The 21,452-nt window shown below is 43.9% G+C and overlaps 1 protein-coding gene across 11 annotated transcripts in view; it reads left to right on the forward strand.

Annotated features, from left to right (window-relative positions):
- Positions 1-21,452, forward strand: part of DMD (dystrophin) — a 958,404-nt gene that overhangs the window by 867,616 nt on the left and 69,336 nt on the right. For all 11 annotated transcript variants that reach the window (XM_032193124.1, XM_032193145.1, XM_032193154.1 and 8 more), the window contains one exon: positions 9,296-9,357. In XM_032193124.1, the coding sequence (XP_032049015.1) occupies positions 9,296-9,357 (62 nt within the window). The remainder of the gene's footprint in view (positions 1-9,295; positions 9,358-21,452) is intronic.

The raw sequence follows: 21,452 nt of genomic DNA on the forward strand, positions 1-21,452 counted from the left end.
CAAACGCTTGCTAATCCAGTGCCCAGATAACTGAGAAATAGTAAAGCCACGCTTACAAGGAGCGCTACACGCTTCGCAGAACTAGAGAAAAAAACCTCAGTTGATAGGAAAATGCTGTATCTTTACTTTCAATGAAAGAAAAGCTAAAGAAATTAAGTGTTAATCTTACAAGCAAATTTAGGTCTGCCCTCCGATGTGCTTTAGGTGAGTCCCTACACATTTCTGTGTTCAGGTTTCCGTATCTGTCTGTAACATGGGGTACTGATGCTGATCTCCCTCATAAAACCTGTACAGATTTATACTTGAATAATACTATTTGAGAATCAGTTGTTTTATGTTCATATCATAATTTTTAAAGTTTGCATATCTGTGGCTCTTTCCTTATAGAAAAGTGACAGAATTCTGAGAATAACGTGTAAGGTTTGGCAAATGAGAACTCTCGAATGCACAGGTTCCATGAACATTTGGGCAGCAAGCAGTGCAGTCGTACTACCTGAAAATACATCTCATCTTTTCTTTTCTTGAGTTTTGGGGTACTAAGCCAGTCTCTAATTATTAAGAAGACACCTCCACCGAAAGCAGATTAACCCTCCTTTATTAGGGCGCTACAATTTCCCCTTAAGTGCTTGGTATTGGTAAATGTTGAAGAGACAGAGACCTTGATCAGATATAGTCCAGCACAAGCCTACAGTGTAAGAAATAAACACTGTTATCCTTCTGATTAAGGTCTCTGTGTAGGTGTCCAAATCGACTGAATAGCCATTGGATAAGAAAAGCACCACAAGGAATTAAAATTCTGCTTACCCTGTAATCCTGTTTTATTTTCTACAGGAAGAAGTCTGTTTTTTATCAGATAAATGGCTCAAAATTAAGTACAGCATATAGATTTGCTTCAGTTAAAAATCCCAAGACAGTAATCATTTACGCTGCAAACAAAATATATTTTTAACAATAAATTATGAGTAGTTTAAAACTAATTTGGAATAAGGGTGGTATTACTTGCTTACATTATAAAGCAAAAGTATAATTTTGAGGTCAATCAGAATTACTAAAAGCTCTTGTGGATTTGGAGAGAGCAATCAGAACTACATTAAATTGGTGTTGTTTTTTTTTTTATACATAAAATCAAATTATAAAGTCAATAGGCCTTAATCCTTTAATCTTTCAACATTCATGTTTTCTCCTGGATGTTCTTGAGTGGGTAATAGTTTGATTTGGGAGATCAAAGGGTTAATTTGCTTTTCAATTGAGGAATGACTCAGAGTTCCCCTTTATTGTTCAAAAAAAAAAAAAAAAAGTGGTGTGTGGGTGTAAGGTAGGGAAAAAAAGCCAAGAAAATGGATTCACTAATTGGGGTTTTCACCTGCTGTGAGTCTAATTGAATACAATACCTTATTTGTAACTCAAGGAGAAAGAAGATTATGCAAAGTATGAGAATTTCAGACTGGTTTTTAAATTCTTATTACTTGGCACTATTGTATGGGAAAGAAGACAAACGTGATTATAACAGCAGCAAGCTTCTGTTAAGGAAGACCAGGAAACTCCAGAAAAGTAGAAAACTGAAAGAATGTGTATCGGGGGAGGAGGAGAAGGTATTTCTTGAAAGAAAGCAAAATGCTTTTTCCGTGAAACTGCAGGCTCCCAGCCACGGCTAGCCCTGCTGCATTAAGCAGGCTGCTCTTCTCTCAGTGTAATGGATCGTGAAGTCCCTCCCAGTCAATGTGCTAAAAACCGTATTTTAAAGACTTAGAGAGAGATCCCTCGCTTCTTAAAACTTAGCAGAAGATGGGAAAAGATGCGGTTGTTGATTTGAAACAACTGACAGCCTTTGGCCGGTTCACTTGCCTCAAAGCTAGTATATCTAATGCAACTTTTGATCCAATACATGACCCACTGCAGTGCGCAGGGAGTTTCTCACGGGGCCCGGTGAGCTTTAATGTGGTGCTCTGTCTGTCCACACAGAGATGAATCCTCTTTATCTTTCCTTGCTGCAGCAGCGTTGCAGATGCGAGATGAATGAAAACTGTGACTTAGACCTTTTGAAGCAAATTAGGTTGTGTAGAAACTGAGAAATTTACATTTCACTCCCTTAGGTTTCACAGTTGCCTTGGGCGGTTGGAGGGGTTGAACCTTGGGCATCCTGCTCTTGCAATGTTTCTAGGAAAGAACATACGGGCTTCCCCTGAACTGCTTGTTGGGGTTTTCCTAAAAGCAGGTTGTCCAGATGCCTGGAGCCTTAGAGACAGCCCCTGATAGCCTGATGTTTAGGATAGATACCACCAAGTCATGTGCTTACTGACATCTGTACGTTTGGAAAGCAGTCCAAGGGTATTGATGTGGTATAGAAACTATGGGTGAGACAAGTTTTCCGTGCATCTAGGCCTGTGTCTTCCCAGTGTAAAAAGAGGGACCTTTTGTAGGTTTGGAAGGCACTTTTTTTGGGACACCTTTACCGCAAAGGTAGGTCTGCAAACCTGGGAAAACTACACAGGTGCATGAAGGACCTAGGTCTCCCCCAGCATTGCTTTCACGAAGGAAGGACGGGGAGATGTGAGAGGTGGGCGAGAGACTGGCTGTGCTGGTGTGAAATGCGGTGCTGTGAGGAGATCCTTGGCGTGTACCTACATGCCCAGTGCTCGGCCGGGCCCAGCTGGGCCAGAGGGGTGCCCGGGGTGGCAGTCTGGGTCCGGGGAGAGAAATCACCCGGTGTCACCCACAAGCCCACTGCTTGGCACCGCACTGACCAACAGCTGCACCACGACATCCACGCCAAGCCCCCTTTCCAATCTGGCGCAGATTTTAGGGATATGTTTTAATGGGGGGATTCTTGGGGGGGGAGGGGGGGGGAACGTTAACCCCAGATGCTCCTTCCCACCCCTAACGCTTCCCCCCTTTCCCCCCAGCCGCCCGCCGAGGCCCGCCCAGCGGCAGCCAGCCCCCTCCCGGCGGCGGGAAGCAGCAGCCCACACAGCGCCGGGGGCGGGCCGGGGCGGCTCTGCTGGGCTCGGCACGGTGGGGCAGAGCACGGCACAGGAGGGCTCGGCTCGGCACGGCACGGCACGGCACGGCGAGCGCCGCCCTCTCTTTGCCTCCCTCCCTCCCTCCCTCCTGGTGGTGGGGCGGCCGCAGTGGTGCTGGGCGGCGGGGCCGTGCGGCCGCGCTGTCGGTGGCTCCGGCGAGCAGCTGCCGCCATGAGGGAGCAGCGCAGAGGGTGAGGAGGAGCGGGGCGAGGCGGCAGGTGCCGGCGGGGCTGCGGGGGCAGGCGGCGGGCGAGCGGTCCCGGAGGAGGCGCGGCGGGGACCGCCGGGGTGCTCCGCTACGGGGGGCAGCGCGGAGCACCCCGCAGCCGGGCACGGGCACGGGGGAGTCCCAGGTTGGGAGCGGGGTTGGTGCTGGGGAAGCGTGGGAGCTGCGATCTCCTAGGGTTGAGGAGTTGGTTGTCCGAGCCGGGAGCCCGCCGTGAAATGGCTTTGGCAGGAGCGGGGAGGCTTTGTAAAGCAAACAGACAGCGGGCAGGCAGCAGCTGGAGGGGCAGGCTCTCGGCCGGCCCCAGCGGCTGAGCCGTAATCTTTGCCCGCGACGGAGCGCACAAAATAAATGTTTAACATCATCACCAGGGAGAAAGGGGAAAAAGAAAAAAAAAAAAAAAAAAAAGAGTTACTATTCAGTACCTGGCAGTTGATATTTGCCCTTCTCCTATTCGTTTCCAGTATCAGCAAGAAACTTAAATGTGCCTCGGTGCCTCCCTTCAGCAGGGTGATAAATCTGGCAAAAGCCAATAAAACATGCTGCAGTCAAATTCCTGCCGAAAAGACGCTGATCCTTGGCTTAAGCAGGAGTAATCTCCGTGCGCGGATCGGTAGGCTCCGGGTTTATGGGTGAAAACAGTGCTCCTTTGTAAGGCACAAAGGAGTGCCACCTTCTCACGCCGTTAATACTTCCCGTAGCAGCAACGTGTTTCACCCCGGGAATTAATGAAACGCTGTAAAAAGACAGCTATTAAGTCTTCCGTGCAATCACTGTCATCTACTGCTGAAAACAGTTTTAATTTTAACTGAGCGGTAGCATCTCCACGTACAAGCGCTTTGAATTGCGTCTCTGTTAGTTTAGGAACAGCCAAGCAACTGTATCGTGTTTGTTTTGGCTTTTTGACAGCAGTCATAAGGTGGTTGTAATAACCTTTTGCTGATCTTAAAGCCAAAAGGTGAGAGGCATTATAAATTGTGTTGACTGAAAGCAGATCAATTCAGTGCTTTGTAAAATAATACTTTAATTTCAGCTTGTTATTAAGTGTGTCTAACTATCTACTTATTGCCACCTGATGGAATTCCTTATTCTGTGCACATCTGTGCACTTGCACATCTAGTTCGTGTTGCATTTTCAAATAATGTGTGAGGGGGAGAAGCGCTGCAGAATTTGTACCAGTATCTGAGGTGAAGAGCAGCACAAGAACTTAAAAAGGACTGTGCGGTTGCAGTCAAAAGTTCTAGACTCTGGAGCTTAGCAGTGAATAAACATGAAAACCTGAATCATACGTATTACTGTAAAATAATAATAATAATAGGAGAAAGGATGTGATCAAGAGCAGTCAAAAAGGTCTGCGAAGGTTTCGGCGTGACCTGTGCAGGAGCGTTTCAGTACGGGGCTGAAGGGGATTGTTCACCACTCCTCCTGCTGCTGGTGTTGCTCAAATGTAATGTGAAATGAGGGAAGAGAAAATAACTGTATTTTGTCCAAACTGATCAAGTTGTAACAAGAGAACTGTAATTCAGTTAGCGTGGCACTTAGAATATCATCTCTTGATTTCAGGTTTTCAATCCTGTGTGTTATTAGCGCTCCTAACAATGATGAGAGACAAATCTCTGTGCTTTTGGCAAGAACAGAGGACTTTGCACTGGCATAGTGTGACAGAATTGCCCACATAAAAATTATCCTTGCTAATATAATATAATCATCCTTTAATGAAGTGGTCCTGCAGCTCCCAAAGGATGTATTAGGTGACGACTTTGCTTTCATCCCTCTGAATTACTGGTGTGTTTAGCGTGCCAGTCACACCAGCACCTAGGTGTCACCAGTAACCATCGCTGTTCTTCTCCTTTTGGGGCCTGCTGTTCATTTTCTTTCCACCTTTGCAGTGTAAGTCAGGTGAGAAAGAGGAAAACAAGCCACGTGAGCCCACTTAGATTTGTATTTGTTGCAAAATCTCTGTGATTTGAAAGATAGGGATTAATATAGGTGACTGGAATAAAGAGACGAAGTGGAGAACGTATCCTCTGAGTGTGTGCAATATTGCAAAAGTACTGCACATGTACACTGATGTCTTTTTGTGTCAGTAGTTCTTTGGAAAAGCTTCTTGTGCCCGTATTTCACCACATACTCTCACCCAGCTTCAACTGCTGTTGGTCAGGAGGGCTTGTGCTGCACTTTCCCTGTCCCTCTGCCTTGCTGGCTGTACAGGGCCTTGTTCACTGGAGTTTGAAACTCTGGCAGGCGTTTTGCTGCAGCTCTATTAAGGATGCTACAGCGTTCCCAAGCGTGGTTGAGGCTGCTGGAAACTGCTGAGCTGGCACTTCCCTACAGACGGTGCTCGCAGCGTGGGCAGGCACACAGGGCCTCCCCCGCCCAGCCCCAAGGCTCACCATTAAATGCCCTTTGGAAATGGTGAAGAGGCTTGAGAAGAGCAGCCTCGACGGAGCCTAACATTTCTTGGCACACAGCGTGGCCGATAACCTCGGGAGCGGGGAGCACTCTCCTGAGAAGCCAGCAGCGAGCCGCTGTCGGCCGGAGTGAAGGAGGTGCTGCCTCTCTGACCCTGCCTGGGCACAGCCACTGAGGTCAGCCCCCCCAAAATGCAGCCTGGCGGGGCAGGAGGTGTCAGGACAGCTCCACAGCCTGGGTCTCCTGCAGGACAGGATTGCCAGGGTCCCACTGCGAGCCCACTGACCAAGCCAGGCAGCTTCTGAGTCCCTTCTTCGTGGGCAGAGGCCGGAGCTGGGGCCTGCACCATCTGGCAGGTGCACCCCGCAGAAAGGTGTATTTCCTGTACGCTGCCGCTGAGTTTGCAGACAAAGCGAAGGGAGGGAGCAGAGGGGAAGTGTACCCACCCCACGAGTTCAGCCCTAGCGACTCGTAGGTCACAAGTTCGCAAGTGAGCGAAACCGCTCCTTGCAAAGTGTGCATCTGGGTGAAGTGCTCTGGCTAGTCGTGATCTAAGGGCACTCTGTGTAGTGGTGTGGGGTAACTCATAGAAAAAATACACGAACACAATTGAAGTCCAATGTTTTGTGTTTTTTTTTTTTTCTTGTCAGGGAAATGTTATGTACAAGATCTCAGGAAAATCAGTTATTTCATCGGGCTTTTCAGGAAGATTAGTAAGTGTCATAAGCTTAAACCAGTCATGCTAAATTCACCTGATTAGGCTTTACCATAAAAATACTAGTAAAATACTCATCCAGGTAATGTTGACAAGTGATTAGCTGTAATAGTTTCTGCATCTAAAATGCTTCTTTTGCTCTTCTATCCAGCACAGGCATGAGATTCCAGAGTCCTAAATAGATACACCTTTGCCAGATACCTGATGGCTTTAAAATATTTTAATGGGAATCTGTGCCTTTGAAAGCTCCCAGACTAAACAGCTATGGAGCCCCAAGTGGTCTTGTTTATCCACAGAACAATCTGGGGCTGCCAAACTGAATTCACTGTAAAAATTAGGCAGATTAGTTTCAGAGCTTTCTTGTAACTGCGTGCACGAGCTCTTTCTCTCCTCCATGTCTTTGCTACATGATTTGGCACAGAAGCCAAGCACTTGCTATGCAGGTATCTGAGAAGTACTTGCACAAATGGCATCTCAGATAATAAAGAGGTGTGGAAAACCATCATCACCAAAATTCCTGAGCTGTTTCCCCTCCGTCAGCCCCAGCTCCCAGCCTGAGGAACACGTTTGTTTGCAGTGCTGGAGTTTGTTCTGTAATAGCCCCCATCTGGGGCTACCTGCCCATCGGGAGGCAAGCTGAGGCTGTCAGGCTCATGCCTCGGGAGCTACTGATCTGGAACTAACAGTGGGCGCTAACAAACTGCAGTCACAGGTCTGTGGCTCTGAATGTTTATGTGCTTCTGCAGTCCGCTTACCTGAATTGTGAGATCTCTGTCTGTACAGAGTTATTTGGCAGTAAATGTGTTCCCTTGCTCTTTTCCTTTGGGCTGCTATTGTATAAGCAGAAGGATATGGAAGCCAAGTTTCTGGGGGACTCAGTGTGTAATGGAAACTGTTTCTTTTTGTCTTCAGAAATACGCTTTAACTATACCAAGCTATGCCAAAAGCTGCTGGTGCTGCAGAACCTCCGTGTACCAAATACGGTGGCAAATTTGGGACCTGGGACACAGTTGTCTTGGATCCACGGGTTTTCTCTTCAGGCTACCCCATGTCCATGGTAAAAAAAAAAAAAAAAAAAAGAAAACAGGGCAAGCTCAGATTGCTGAGTGCCATTGCAGCCCCCTCCCTTCTCAGCTCTTGTTCTTTTACCGGAGCAACGAACAAGACCGCAGCTGCAGCTCTGCCGTCCTCCTGCCTCTCTCACCACCTTCAGCCACCACAGGAATTAGGAAGGGGAGGGGATGCTGAGGCTGATGAGACGAGGCTTGTTTAAAAGCTTGTGCTCAGCTCAGGCAGTGCTATGCCTGCATTTTTCCTTATGCTTATTGCTTGTGAGCCCTTTCATTCTTTTGTGCAGTTACAGAGCAAAATGTGGGAATATTACATACTGAATAGACATTACTGGACCAGTCAAGTGTTCACGTGGATCGAGTAAATAGCCTGTCTTCTAAGATCCAAGTGAAATCCTGCTAAGAAAACGTCTCATAAATTTCTTTTTCCCTTGAGTAGTGGTGGTGTTGAAATGGTTCGTTGAGATCTGCATCCTGTCTTAGCCTAGGGTATGCCTGTAGAGGTGTACTTTGGAACATCACTGCCCCAAAAAGAGCTCAAGGACAGTTTGCTCTCTAAAATAACATCATGACATCAGCTTTCCAGTGCATGGTTTGGTATACAGGGGCATTCAGCTTGCTTGCTGGGTTGTGATTCATTCTCTTGGAGCTGAGGGGTGTGTGCTCCACTAATTCCAAAGCACCGTGGATCAAACCCTGCTCTTCTGTGTATTTTCTTCCAAACGATGTGTGTGTGTGCTGGACCCAGGATGCCTGCTTTTAAAGTACAGGAATTGGAAATGCAATTGCTACCAAATGTATGTGCTTTTCAGAATAGTTTTAAGAGTACTCGTGGTTGTCTTTCAGTGGGGCTGAATTCTGTGTGACCAAGACTTAACTGCCTATAGGATGGATAAGGAGAATTTTCCTTCGAGTTTTCCACATTGATGGATGCATGGTCACATTAACTATGCCAGCATTAAAACAAACAAACAAACAAACAAAAATTTAAAATGTGTAGCCTTAGGAGACATGAGTTGCTACTACACTCACTAGCACTTCGTGCAGTTGGCTTTCTCACTCCGCGTGTCTTGGCAACACGTTGTGCTGCAAAGCTGGAGAGTGCGAGCTTCCATGCAGAGATCATCCCATTTACATTCTAGTCAGAGGGCCGGGATTCATGACCCTGATTTGGGCTCTCCCTGGTTTCCCAACAGTTCTGCCTCCCCAGACTTCACAGGGACCTCTAGGGCAAGGAGAGGGCCTGGGAACCGAGCAGCCTAACAGTGTGGTACCGAGAAGGAGATCTCCGTGCATGGGTGCAGCACATGGCCCAAGCAGCAGTGCCAGCTGGTGGGGATTTCGATGCAGATGTTTGGACTGCCATGGGTGATTGCAGCCACGGCACGTGGGCCGGCTCTGATGTAACACGTGGCAAGAGCAGAAAGGGCACGTAGGGTGCAAGGGGTCAAATATGCCCCAGATCTCAACATCCAGTCAGCAGTTTCATAAATGCTTTAAGCCCTTTTAAACATCTGTCCTCTGGTAAGGGGAATGATCTGTATGAACTGAAGACTTTAAGAACTGGTGTGATTACAAGTTCCCCAACATGCTGTGGTATCTGAACACTCACAGTCCTTGTAATGTTAACAGCGCTTTAAATTTTGCTCCCTGAGCCCGTGCCTAAGTACAGCAGTCCAAGTTGACACCTGGTGTTGAACGAAGACACCCTGCTGCTGCTCAGGCTCCCTCCTGCAAGAGCTCAGGCTGCTGGTGGTGGTCTGGCACAGCACTGCAATGTGCAACTGGGATCACATGCTGTGCAAGGAAAAGAGAAATTCCATTTTACTAACTTTCATGTTTTGTGTTGTAGCCATGAGACGCAAACGACCTGCTGGGATCATCCCAAAATGACTGAGCTCTACCAGTCTTTAGGTAAGACACTTCTACCATTTTTTTTTCCCCAGTCACACAAATTGTTACAATAAAAATTTCCAGCAGTACTGAGACAAAATTATATTGAAGTGAGAGGCTGTGCTTTTATCAAGGTTAAATATTCTTCAAGAGAAAGGCCTAATTATTTCAAACGTGGAGTGGAAGAATTAATGTATCAATTAGCATGCTTGGAGTGTACACTGGATTTACTAAGTAGTTTGGTTGCATTGTTGCAAACTTCGCAAAAGACTGGGACAGAAATGGAAAAAAAAAAAGAAGAAGAAATCCTGTATCTTTTCACTGTCTAATCTATTTTACAAAAGGCAGATGAAAAATCAAACCAAGCTGCTGTTAATGCTGGCTCTTGGATGGTAGAAAGCCAATTGAAGCAATTTGCCAAACTGCATTACCACTGCTTTATTTTTAAAGCACTTTCAATACTTGGAACACATGGCAGCTGTCATGATGTCATTTTGAATACCCAAATTGCATGCTTATTATGACTTCAGTGCGCCTCTCTGGTGTTTTTTTTGTTGTTGTTGTTGTTTTTTGTTGTTTTGTTGTTGTCTTTTTATTTTTTTTAGCAGCTTTGGATTTTACCAATAGAAAGAAGCACATGTATAAGATATAATAGGTCAATCTATGCTCTAGTATAGGCTGCTTGGCAGACCATTTAATAGCTAACTGTTTGCATTTAATGGTCCTGTTAATAAGTAATGGAGGGTATAATAAAAATTAAGCTATTTCTTTAGAAGTATCAATGAATATGCTGCATTCATAAAGGAGGTTACATTCGTATAGTACACATATATAAACCAGCTTTTAAACAAGCCAGCTTCAGTACTAGGACAGTCAAACCTAATGTTCAGTGCAGGCTTATTTACCATGGTGAAATATAGCTTAAATTATCTCCTGCTAAACTCTGCACTGGCATAATTAGACTGTTTTCAGTTGCTAAACTGATCTATTTCAAGCTAACTCGGGGAACTTGCTCTGCAGTAAAGGCATACCCAAGCTATTTTAGAAAAGTGATATGACAAAATCAAATGAAAGTGTGAAGGTTTTTTTCCTTATAGTATTAGCAGTGTGGCAGCAATTTGTTTAAAAATTAACCAGTAGACTGCTCTGTATGTCAAAAAGGGATATAAGATGTATAAATTCAGGCTAACAAAATGCAGAAGCAGGCAAGTGTTGACTTGCCATTTAATTATAACGTATTGCCCTGTTTGCCTCCTTTATATTTCTGCTCTGAAACTGAGTGGTTTGGAGGATTCAGGACAAATAGTAATTGTGCATGCAGACATCTCTTTAATATGGGTGGATCTTCAAACAGTTGCCTGTTAATTGAACCACACTCTGACTCTGCAGCCTGCTTTGATCCAGAGACGGAGTGGTGTCTCTGATACTGTTGCTGGTCAGACCTGAATCCTCTTGAAACTGCTTTTCTTCTGGGATTTCTTTATGGTATTTCAGCTCAAGTACTCTTGAATATTAAGAAGTTAAGAGGTAATTGTATAAGAGGGGAAAAAAGTGTCCTGGTGGGTTCGGGTCAACAGTTCAAAAGATGTGTGACTGTTGAAGTCAGCTTGTATTTAGTTTAACTGAGATTTTATTGCTGTGAATATCACCTGGATGTCAAGAGTTGAAGACATCCTTCCTTCTTCCTGCATAAAGAAGGAACATGTTTAGGCAGATTTTATTTCTCTTTATTTTTTCTTTTAAAATCCATCTGTTTTCAGGAGAAATGAATGTCCAGAAGGACAGTCCTCTTTCTGGCTAATTTTATTTCTATTTTTTGGGTTGAGAACAAGTCCTTATTAATATAGATGTAACATTAATTTTAGCAAAGGTTGTGTAATAAGTGTTTCTGTTAATAAACTTAGGTGTCTGTACATGTGTACAAAACAGATTAGACAAAGTGATTCTTTGTGCACTGCCACATAGGGTAAAGCTTTGATAACAGTGATGCTGAATAACCTACCATTTTATTTTATTTTATTTTTGAATTGGGTATATTCATCATTGCCTAACTCTATAAATTGCATAATACAAGCATAACCCGTTTAGTCTTGAATGGAAGCCTTGATGTGTTTTCAGTGCTTTGCTTTGCCTCAGGTCAAAACGGTAATAATGGGATGTTTGAAGTCTTTTCAGACTGTTCAGTAATATTTTATCTGAAAAGATATTATTAAAGTCGATTTTGTATTGCATACTCATTAGATCCTATTATTTTTCCCCACATTAGGATCCAAATTTTGCTTCTCGTTCATATGGAGAAATTTGTAGAGAGCTTAGTATGTATGCAATTTAAAAATCTGGTAGAAAATGTGAATTCTACAATCTAGGTAAATGCAAAAAAAAAAAAAAAAAGTGAGACCAAGCACATCAATGCTGTCAAAAGTGTTCGTTTCCATTTTCCAACTCCTACACTTTGCCCATAGGGAATAATTGAGCAATGAGATGTAGCACTCTGTACATCCCAGGTACTGACTGATGTGTTGCCTTTCCGTAAATTTGCCATGCTTTAATTGATGCCAGTGCATCATAATTTGCTAGAGGATCCTTGCGTCTAATTTAAAGTCTTAGAATTTACAGATATTTTTTTTTAAGTGAATGAGGAAGATGCAAGTGGGCACAAGGTAATGTTTTGCATTTTCCTATGTCTTTGAGCCAAAATAGACTTTTCTGCAAAAGAAGTAATGTTAGTTTTATTCTTCACATATCCACTTCACACACCTACAAATTGCCACAGTACATTTTGCTGAAATAGATGAATTCCAAGTTTCAAACTTACTGTCCTCAGCTTTCTGTCTGAGAGGGTTTGGGTATTTGTAAAAATGAAGCTAAATTACGTGGGGGTGTTATTTGGTACCAATAAAAGAATGTAGGAATGTGCTGTGTACATTACTGTACCCGATCAGGTTCTCAGTCCAAGAACTCCTGTGTCCAGTAGGGACCGTGTCAGAGAAGGCAGAAAGAAATTGCAGGAAAAAAATGTAAAATACCCTTCCCTTTTTATGCTCATTTGCTGAAACAGCACCATTTATAAAAATACTATTAATAAACACAAAATGTTCCATTTTAAATTTAGTATTGTGTACTGGAAATTTTTACCTGGCTGGTCTTTCAATAGAAGCTTAGCAGATTGAAGTGCTTGCTCTGGACTGCGTTTCTTTATTATTTAAACAACATAGCAATTTTATCAGTTTTAATGAAGCATCTATTGCTGACTCAAGTTGGGCAATTTTCACTCTTCATTTAAAGTTATGGGTACTTAAAGTTACATAACGAGCCGTCAATATTAAATGACATAATTGTTGCTTAATGGTCACATCGAAGTGGCAATAGGTAATTGCAGCAATGACCTTAGCTGTATCATTTAATTTATCCACCAGATGTTGTTACAGCTTGCTTAGCTATGTAAATGAAGAACATAGTGAAAAAACAAGTGGTGAAATGGAGAGGTAGTAAAAATCAGTGACATGTGAGTCTCAGGGGTTTGGCTGCCAAGAGTCACCCCCAGTTTGTGTAGCACCGTTATGAACCACTCCCCTGTTGTTCCAACTTCCCTCTGAAAGTCTTCAAAGTACCCAGAACTGCTCTGGCAGCTTTTCTTTCCAAGAGCAGTTGCCCTGCAGCAGATCTGCTTTTGTACACTGTTCTTTTACAGCCCCCTTACAAATTTTCTCATCCTTCATGATGGCTCCAGGGCATCACTGAAATGAGAATTTGCATTATTTTGTTGTCCTGGAAAATTCAAGGACCTTTGAGACCAGGAGAGCAGGAATCAAAGTAGTTTAGGACTGCTTACCTTTTTTTTTTTTTTTTTTTTTTTTTTCAGTTTGTCTTCTGAGTGTGAGCATTTAATTGCAGACAGCTTAGCTCAGAGTGACAGCATTTTGCCTTTAAGCTGATAATGTCTCTAACCTTAGCAGTGGTGGTCCAGGAGAACTTGGTCTGTCGTGCCATACTGTTAGTGTCCCCCTCCTCCAGTCTTCCCATGGGATGACAAGATGAGTTTCCTGAGACTCTGTAAACAATAACTGCAATAGCAGGATGCAGTCAGGAGGCATCTGTTTCTCTCTGCTAATTTCCCAAGGTAGGACAAGAGGGTTAAAAAAACCCACCCACATCCTTGCAGACTCCAGTGCACTGCAGCTGGTGACAGCTTTCCATTTAATTTGGGGTGTGGGGGTGGCGGTTCTCCATGGCATGTATGGAAGAAATGTCTCAGCTGCTTAACACAAGGTGAGAAAATGCTGAGAGGCACCACAAAGCCTCCACCAGTTTCGGCAGCAGCCGCTGTGGTGATCTTGTGGCTGGCTGCCCCATACAGCAATGGGAGCTTCAAACTGTGAATGACCGAGGAAGATAAATGTCATTGCCCTTTTTGGTTTGCGTTTCGATGTGTCCTTCTGAAATGCTGCCTGAAGAGGTTAAACTCTTGGCCCCTCCATGCCATAAATTCTACATTTCTATTACAAAACTATTACACTATCTGTTGCTTCTCTTGCTTTTCTGAGATTTTATCCCTTTTCAACTAATTGATTTCCATGCATGTATTAATAAGACATGTGCCTATCTTACACATCATCTGATTTCTACTGAAATCCAAGGAGATGATACGTGCAAGCTTTTTTTTTTTTTTTTTTAAAAAAAAAAAAAATGTTGCTTATCCACTGATGTCATTGTCAAGGTAACTGTAATTGGCGTAATAAAATTTTTCATTTTGGGAAAATAGGATTGCTTGGGTTCTAACACCCTTGGATAGTCATCGGACATGGAGTATGTCGTCTTTCTAAAGGGTATGGCTGCATCCTGTGCAAATGTACACCTAACAGTCAGTACACGTAGCTATGGCAGAGAAGCCTTAATTTGCTGATGAGCTACCAGTGGTAGGGACCGTTGTGTTTCAAGGACCTTGCGTCCCTTGGAAACTAAACCATAGGTCTATTAGCACTAAAGGAGGAAATTAGAGAGAGGGCAAAGTAATGTTCTGCTGTAAAACAGCTAGCCATATGGAAATGTTTTGATCAAGAGCATTACCCTCTTGGTTTGCAAATGGAGATCATTCCTTAATAGTTTTGAAGTTGTTTGCTATTTATTGTAGGATTTTTTGTTAAGACTGATCTCAGCTAGCACATAGGTTGTTGCTGACCTGACTGTAAACTCTGACAATGGCCTGGCCCCATAATGGGGTATAACCTAGGTGTACCTGGGTGTTACACTCTTGGACTTCCAGACTGAGGAAAAGCCATGCCATACTGAAACTAAATTCCCAAGGGCCTTGTCAATTGATCAGGTTATCGGTATGCTGGCACATGCTGTGGTGTTCATTCACTTCTTGGTCTAAATGCAGTCATTAGCACTTTGGTGCCCTGAGTACCTCCCACTTATTAATTAATTTGCAGAGACATTCTTGGCTGTTCTACTCGATAGAGTGGTTATAATACAACACCCCATATCTCTTTGTGGACAGTGGTTAAGCTACATGTCTACATATTTAATATCACTGTTTACCATTATTTATCCTCAAAGCAATGTAGATGATAGCATTAATTATTGTTATAATGAAAGAGTCAATGGCTAGGACTCAGCTAATATTAAGCAATGTTTCTTGATTAATTTCTTTCCTTTATGCATTTGTCTCATTTGCATTTTTAAATTACAGTTCCTACAGAGGTGATATATGGCACTGTAGGGCATCATTAGAAGATTTATATAAGCGTTTGGGGCAGCAGGAATGTATCCAGCGCTCTTATCTACTGGTCAGGGAATCACAGCTACATTGAATTGGTGTGAGATGAAACTTTTTGAAAAGTCAGGGTGCTATTAGTTTGATGAAACATGTGAAGGGTTAGTGGCTGGTGGTGGAATTATGGTTCGTTCAGGATTGTACAGTAAACAGTTTTTAACCTCTGTTAGGTAGGCATTATCAGAGACAACAGTGACATGTAATTCCCCAAATAGCTTATGCTCTGCTAGCACTATATTTATGAACAGCTATTTGAAGAAGTCATACTATGGTAGTGTAATGCTCTCAGGTTTTGAGATATATTGATGTAGGTTCATATCTTTTTGCTTGCAAAGAAGTGAGAGTTTAAAAACAAAAAAGCCAAACAAAACAAAACCGGGGGGGGGGGGGGGGGGGGGGGGGGAACACAAAAAATGTAAATCTCATTAAATGAAGATGAGGGTTTGATGAGGCTGGCCAGATGAGGATTTGACCTAATGAGGTCTAGTTGTTAACTTGACAAATTTTGCTCTTGTGATGATAGTTACCACCTGAAGCATGCAAGCTGCTCGTTTCAGTTTGATGGGATCCAGGCAGTGGAAAAAATAGTGTCCATAAAATCATGTGAAATGACTGTGTTTTGTCCTTGTCAATTAAAAAGTGATTAGAATAATATTCACAATACTATAAACAAGCGACCTCTCTAAACTAAAAGACAAGGTAGTTTCCAGGTAGAAAGGAATTCTAAAATGCCTTCTGATTACATTGTGTGTGTGAGAGACATGTTTTATCAACTACCTTTGGGAGGTGAGAGTCTGGCCTGTCCCAGAGCTTTTAAATGCTCAGCCAGATGAGCCTGTGTTAGAGGACAGGGCATTGTCAAATGAAACATCCCAGTCATTCAGCACTAACAGCAGCTGGAGCAGCTGTGCAGTGAATATTCTTTTAAAGAACGGCCATGGAAAGCAGTTCAGTTATAACACATTACCTAAAACCAATCGTCTGGGTCATAGATGCATGCTGCTGAAGAAACAAATACACCTCCACACTGGGCACTACTTCTCTTGTTAAAAATGGCCTTTTTTTTTCTTTTTTTTTTTTTTTAACTTATTGCCCTTTTTTTTTATTGCTTTTAGCCATAAAAGTCACCTTATTTCATGCAATAAAGGGTCAAGAATATGAGGATCTGGTTTTGCTATTAAAACAATTATGATATTGCAATGTATAATATAGAATTTAGCATGGAATAATAATAATTAAAAAAGTCTACAACATCTAATTTGTTGATACAGTGTCAGTAGTCAGTGGGACAATCCAGCAGGTGGTTCAAATTTTTGATGCAAATCATGGATCACTTCTCAAATGAGTGATTTTTACCTGATTAGCCACTGTCATAAGGACCTGCTAGATGTAATTATTGCTGTTTCTACAATACCGTAGAAAGGCAGCATTGAAAAATCTGTTTATGTCTTAGCTCTTTTGAGGAAAAGCGTAGCCCTTACATTCTGAGATTACTCACAACATGCAGAATTATGCAGGAGAGGTTAATTAGACGGGATTAATTGGCTTTAATTGTCTGATTGTCTTTCAGCAATAGTTCTGATTTAAGTTCTTCCTACCAAAAGACTGGAGTCCTTTTCATTAAAGCTGCATGTGTAAGGAGCATTAGTTTTTGTTGAATAATTTGTAGGCATCTGATGGACACAGAGGAGATCAGTCTTCTAGATAACCTTCTCCTCACCACATTAGTTGCTGTGAAGGAGCGTGTCGTGTCTGTAATGAAAAGAAGAAAGCTGCGAAAGGAGATTTCCGAATTTCCAAGGCTCATTTATACCTTAGCATTTCAAAATCTTTCACAGTGACAGTGAGAGAGAGAGGGCTGTGGTAGAAGCTGAGAAAGATCATGGAGAGATCTTCCTGTTGTGTTGGTGGGCATTGCTTATTGCTGCTAAGGTATCAGTGCCTGCCCTTTTCTTACAGGTCTTTTGTAGTATAATCCTCAAACTTCTCCCCTGGAAGCATTTCTACTCCTTAAACAAAGAACTGAGTGGCATGAGAACTACTCTTTCCTCCTGGTTGTACTACAAATGTCACCAAATACAGCGCTGCCACGTTTTTCTCAGTCTGTTCATTTCTAGGGGGCAGGTGGTCTTTTCCAATACAGAACATAATTAGATTATGCTCTTGAGCATCTACATTTTCCGATCAAAGCATGGAAGTTACCTTCTGAGCAGTGAGGAGTAGGGCTGGGGTTGGAGTATCACCAAAACAACCCAAAAGTCTCATACACTCCAAGGACTTTTCAGACCTCTTATCATCTCATTTGGATGAGGGGCTGTGCACTCCTTCTAGGAGTGGGAAGAAAGGCTGGAGAAGTGCATGCTTGGTGTACTTCATTTTCTCCTACCTTCTTAGAGGTGGAAAATGCTCTGTGGAATCAACAATCAGTGGGTCCTGAGTCTGTAGTGGTCTGTTTGGGAGTGAAGAAAGCAACAGATAATTTCCCTTGGGAGCCAGGAAGGGAAAAAAAAAAAAAAAAAAAAAAGGAAAGGATGAGCTAGTAGTGTTTTTATAAACTGTTGGAAGTTTGTTGCTGCTTGTGCCACATTCCTCCCTCCTTCACATATTCCCAGCAGTAATGCCTGGCTTGCAGCCAAGCAGTGCCTTATGCTGCCTTACTCCAGTTTTCCTCCATTGCTGTTACCAGTGACGTTACCACTAACGTTAGCAAGCAGAGTTACCAAGCCTCGTTACCTGACAGTCTTATGTTGTACAGCTCACTTAAATGGAGTCATACACCAGCAAGGGGGGCATTTGGGGCCCAATTAGAAGAGAGCTGGGCTTCCCCTTGCTGCTCCGTGGAGCAGTGCATTCTTCTCACCAGTAGCTTAGGGGTAGGAAAGTCTTGAACACATCCAGGGAAGGTACATCTACAGCTTTGCTGGGCACCCTGTTCCTGTGCCTCGCCACTCTCAGAGTAGATAATTTCTTCCTTATATCTAATCTAAATCTCCCCTCTTTTAGTTTAAAACCATTCCCTCTTGTCCTATCACTCCACTCCCTGGCAAAGAGTCCCTCCCCAGCTTTCCTGTAGGCTCCCTTTAGGTACTGGAAGGCTGCTATAAGGTAACCCCAGGGCCTTCTCTTCTTCAGGCTGAACAGCCCGAACTCTCTCAGCCTGTCTTCATAGGAGAGGGGCTCCCGCACCTTGGTACTCTTCGTGGCCCTCCTCTGGACCCGTTCTATAACAGGTCCACATCCTTGTGCTCGGGGCCCCATACCAATGTGTGCAAATATCTGAAGGGATGGTACAAAGAAGAGGGAGCCAGGCTCTTTTCAGCGGTGCCCAGTGCCAAGACAAGAGGCAGCAGGCACAGAGGCAGCCTCCTGGGCTCCAGTTTGAGCACCAGGCAGCACTTCTGTGCTTTGTGGGTGAGGAGCACTGGCACAGGCTGCCCAGAGAGCTGTGGGGTCTCCTCCTTGGAGATCTTCAAAAGCTGCCTGGGCAGCCTGCGCTGGGTGGTACCTCCAGAGCTCCCTGCCAGCCTCAGCCATTCTACAATTCTGTGGGCATTTGCTGTGTTGCCCTCTCCATAGAACAGTCTTCCCTCATTGTAGTCCAAGTCAGAATTTAAATTCCTGTCGTGTAGTTATAAAATGCTATTACACTTGTCTTTCAGGAGCCATAAAACCTCTTATTATTGTCTTTTTTTTTTTTTTTTTTTTTTTTTTTTTGTGTGTGTGTGATTTAAAATAGTTAGAATGTGATACTTTTGCTGAAATGGAAGAAGAGGCAGATGAAAGGTACAGACACAACCTGGCTGAAAGTGAGGTCAGGAAAGGCATCTAAAGGAGTCCCAAATATAAAATAAAATGAAAGTACTAAAATCTGAGGCAAAGATGTGACATGGAATGACAGTGACATAGCAAATGACTGCCTTGACCTGATCAGCTAGCCATCCATTAGGAGTGTGGTAGTGGTAGCATAACGAGGACGGGAGGTGGGCAGTTGACAAAAACAAGGTGTTGGGCTAGTGCTGATAAAAGGTGGGAGCAGAGGCATGCTATGGCTGCCCAGCCTCAGCATATAGAGCAAAGAGCTAACGTTGCTCCTGCTTTCCCAAAACCTAAGGTGAGGGCTCCGAAATTAGCTCTCAACATTGCTTGTTGGTCATTTACAGCAGGTGCTTCATGACAGAAGGGTTGATAAGAAATTCAGCATGTTACGTGTACAGGAAAATAGATGTAAAGCAGCACTTTGATGATTAAGTGTTTTCATGATTTGTACTTTCTGCCTTGATTAAGGCCTGAAATATGTGTACATATTTACTAATGCTTCTTTAAAATGTAAATAATAAATAGAGAAGCTTTTTCAGAATATGCAGTTGAAATTCAGGGAAAACTTCTTCGTGTTCTGAAATGCTAGCCATAACCTAGCATATATAAGCCTCGAATCCAATTAATTTTGACCGATCTTATGTTTAACAAGTCATATTGCTACTACTTGGGATATTATTTGTTTGTTTGTTTTTCAGAATGCAAGTGTAGCCTTACAACAAGGTACAAAATGTAACTGAAGTCACGGTGTGTTTGCAAGGGACTGCTTTATTAATTTCTCCTGAAGACAAATTAAGTTGCTTTATTTAAATTGCGCACTCTATTCCACACCACATTAATGCTTGTGGACCTGTCAGGATAATTGTGAGAGAGCGAGCTGGCAGGAACAATGCCCAAGAGAACTGCCCATTAAAAAGGTGTATGGGGCTGTTCACAGCAAAAGAAATTATATACAAAGCTGAAAGTTTCCCTTCTGCTGTAAGACGTGTTTTAGAAACACTTCACATCTTTATTAAGGTATTCAAAACTACTGAATTATCAGACCTCAAATTACTCATTCAGAACAGCTTAATTAAAATTTATGTAATTGAGGCTATATTCCCTCTGCTACCTATACCCATACAGCATTGTAAATGATGCCTGGATAGTTATACCAAAGCTGCCACATCACGAACACCTTTACAGTACCTCAGTGCATCCTCCTGCAAGGAACCGTTCTGTATTTGCCCTGTTTTCAGTAATAGTCTGTCTCTCCAGTCTGGGAGGCAGCTTATTGATTGGGCTAAATGGACCTCTGCTGGGAGCCAATATCACGGTTTTTTTTCTCTTTCTTTTTGTATTTACAGAGGTATTAACATTTTCCAAACGCCATCCCATTCTTAACCCCTTAGGCTTGGCAGGTTTCACTATTAGTATTAAACTAAACGCATCCAGCAACATTGCTGGGAATAGGAGCCAGCAGAGCCCGTGTTGGTGTGAGCAAAGCTGCAGCACTGTAAAGTGCCAGCACACAACCCAGAGCAAGGAGGTGCCGGGGGGGTAGCAGTGCCCCGTGGGTATGTGTGGGACTGGGGTGGCAAGGAGGGTGCCCCAGCTGCAGTCTAATTCCCTCAGCATCCCTGTGAGGGGGTGGTAGTGCCCTTTGGGAAATGGCATCGGCTCATTTAGTTGCCCCCAGAAGAGCAGCCAGCCCCTTTTCTCTTTGCTGAAGTTAGCAGCTTGCCCCTGTGCACAGTTTAGGTGTGTGTCAGCCTGCTCCCATAAACGTTTAGAAGCCCTTTGCCAGGATGTCGTGCTCGCTTCTGCGCCTTGGGTTTGCTTCTGAGTAACACAAGCAGTGGTGTACCTGCAGTGTGGTGCTGGTGTGCCAGCCTGGCTGTAAATGAGCTGGCTGATACACCTGCAGGAGCTCCAGCCACCGTAGCTTTGACCTCACGCCCAGTCAATCTGTCTATTCTTCTTGTAAATAAATGGGTTTGCCCACGGCCGCTCGCAGCAAAGCCAGTGTCAGGATCAGAGCAAGCACATCATCTGCAGTCTGGTTTCGCACAGGCAGGCAGAAGACAAAGGTGCAAATCCAGTTTCCTGGTCGTACAAAGTCCAAGATAAGTTTTGCTTGAAACCCCTCCTTTGTTTCTAGTTCTGTCCACAGCCTGCTTCTCAAACTGCCGAGCAGGGCCGTGTCCTGCAGGGGAGGTAGCCATAAGGCAGTGCTGAGCTATGCTCGCGCAGCCCTGACCGAGCCTCCCCCGTGCTGAGTGGGTTGGTTATCTGCTCAGCGTGCTGCTGGCTGGGGATGTGGCTGCCTTTTCTCTGCAGTGTCCTGACAACCCATGGCTAAATTGTTCCCTCTACACTGGGGACTCCTGCAAGTGATCTGGTTTGGTGACCTGCAGGAGAAGGCCGCAGTGAAACTGGCCCTAGGCTGCTCCTGTTCCTTGCCCTTCTCCCATGGCCTCTGGGCTCCCTGCAGTTTCCAAGGTGCTCTGGAGGCTCGGCTGGCTCCCTGCTGGCACCCTGCACC

This window comes from Aythya fuligula, chromosome 1 (genome assembly GCF_009819795.1).
Source record: "Aythya fuligula isolate bAytFul2 chromosome 1, bAytFul2.pri, whole genome shotgun sequence".
NCBI lineage: Eukaryota > Metazoa > Chordata > Aves > Anseriformes > Anatidae > Aythya > Aythya fuligula.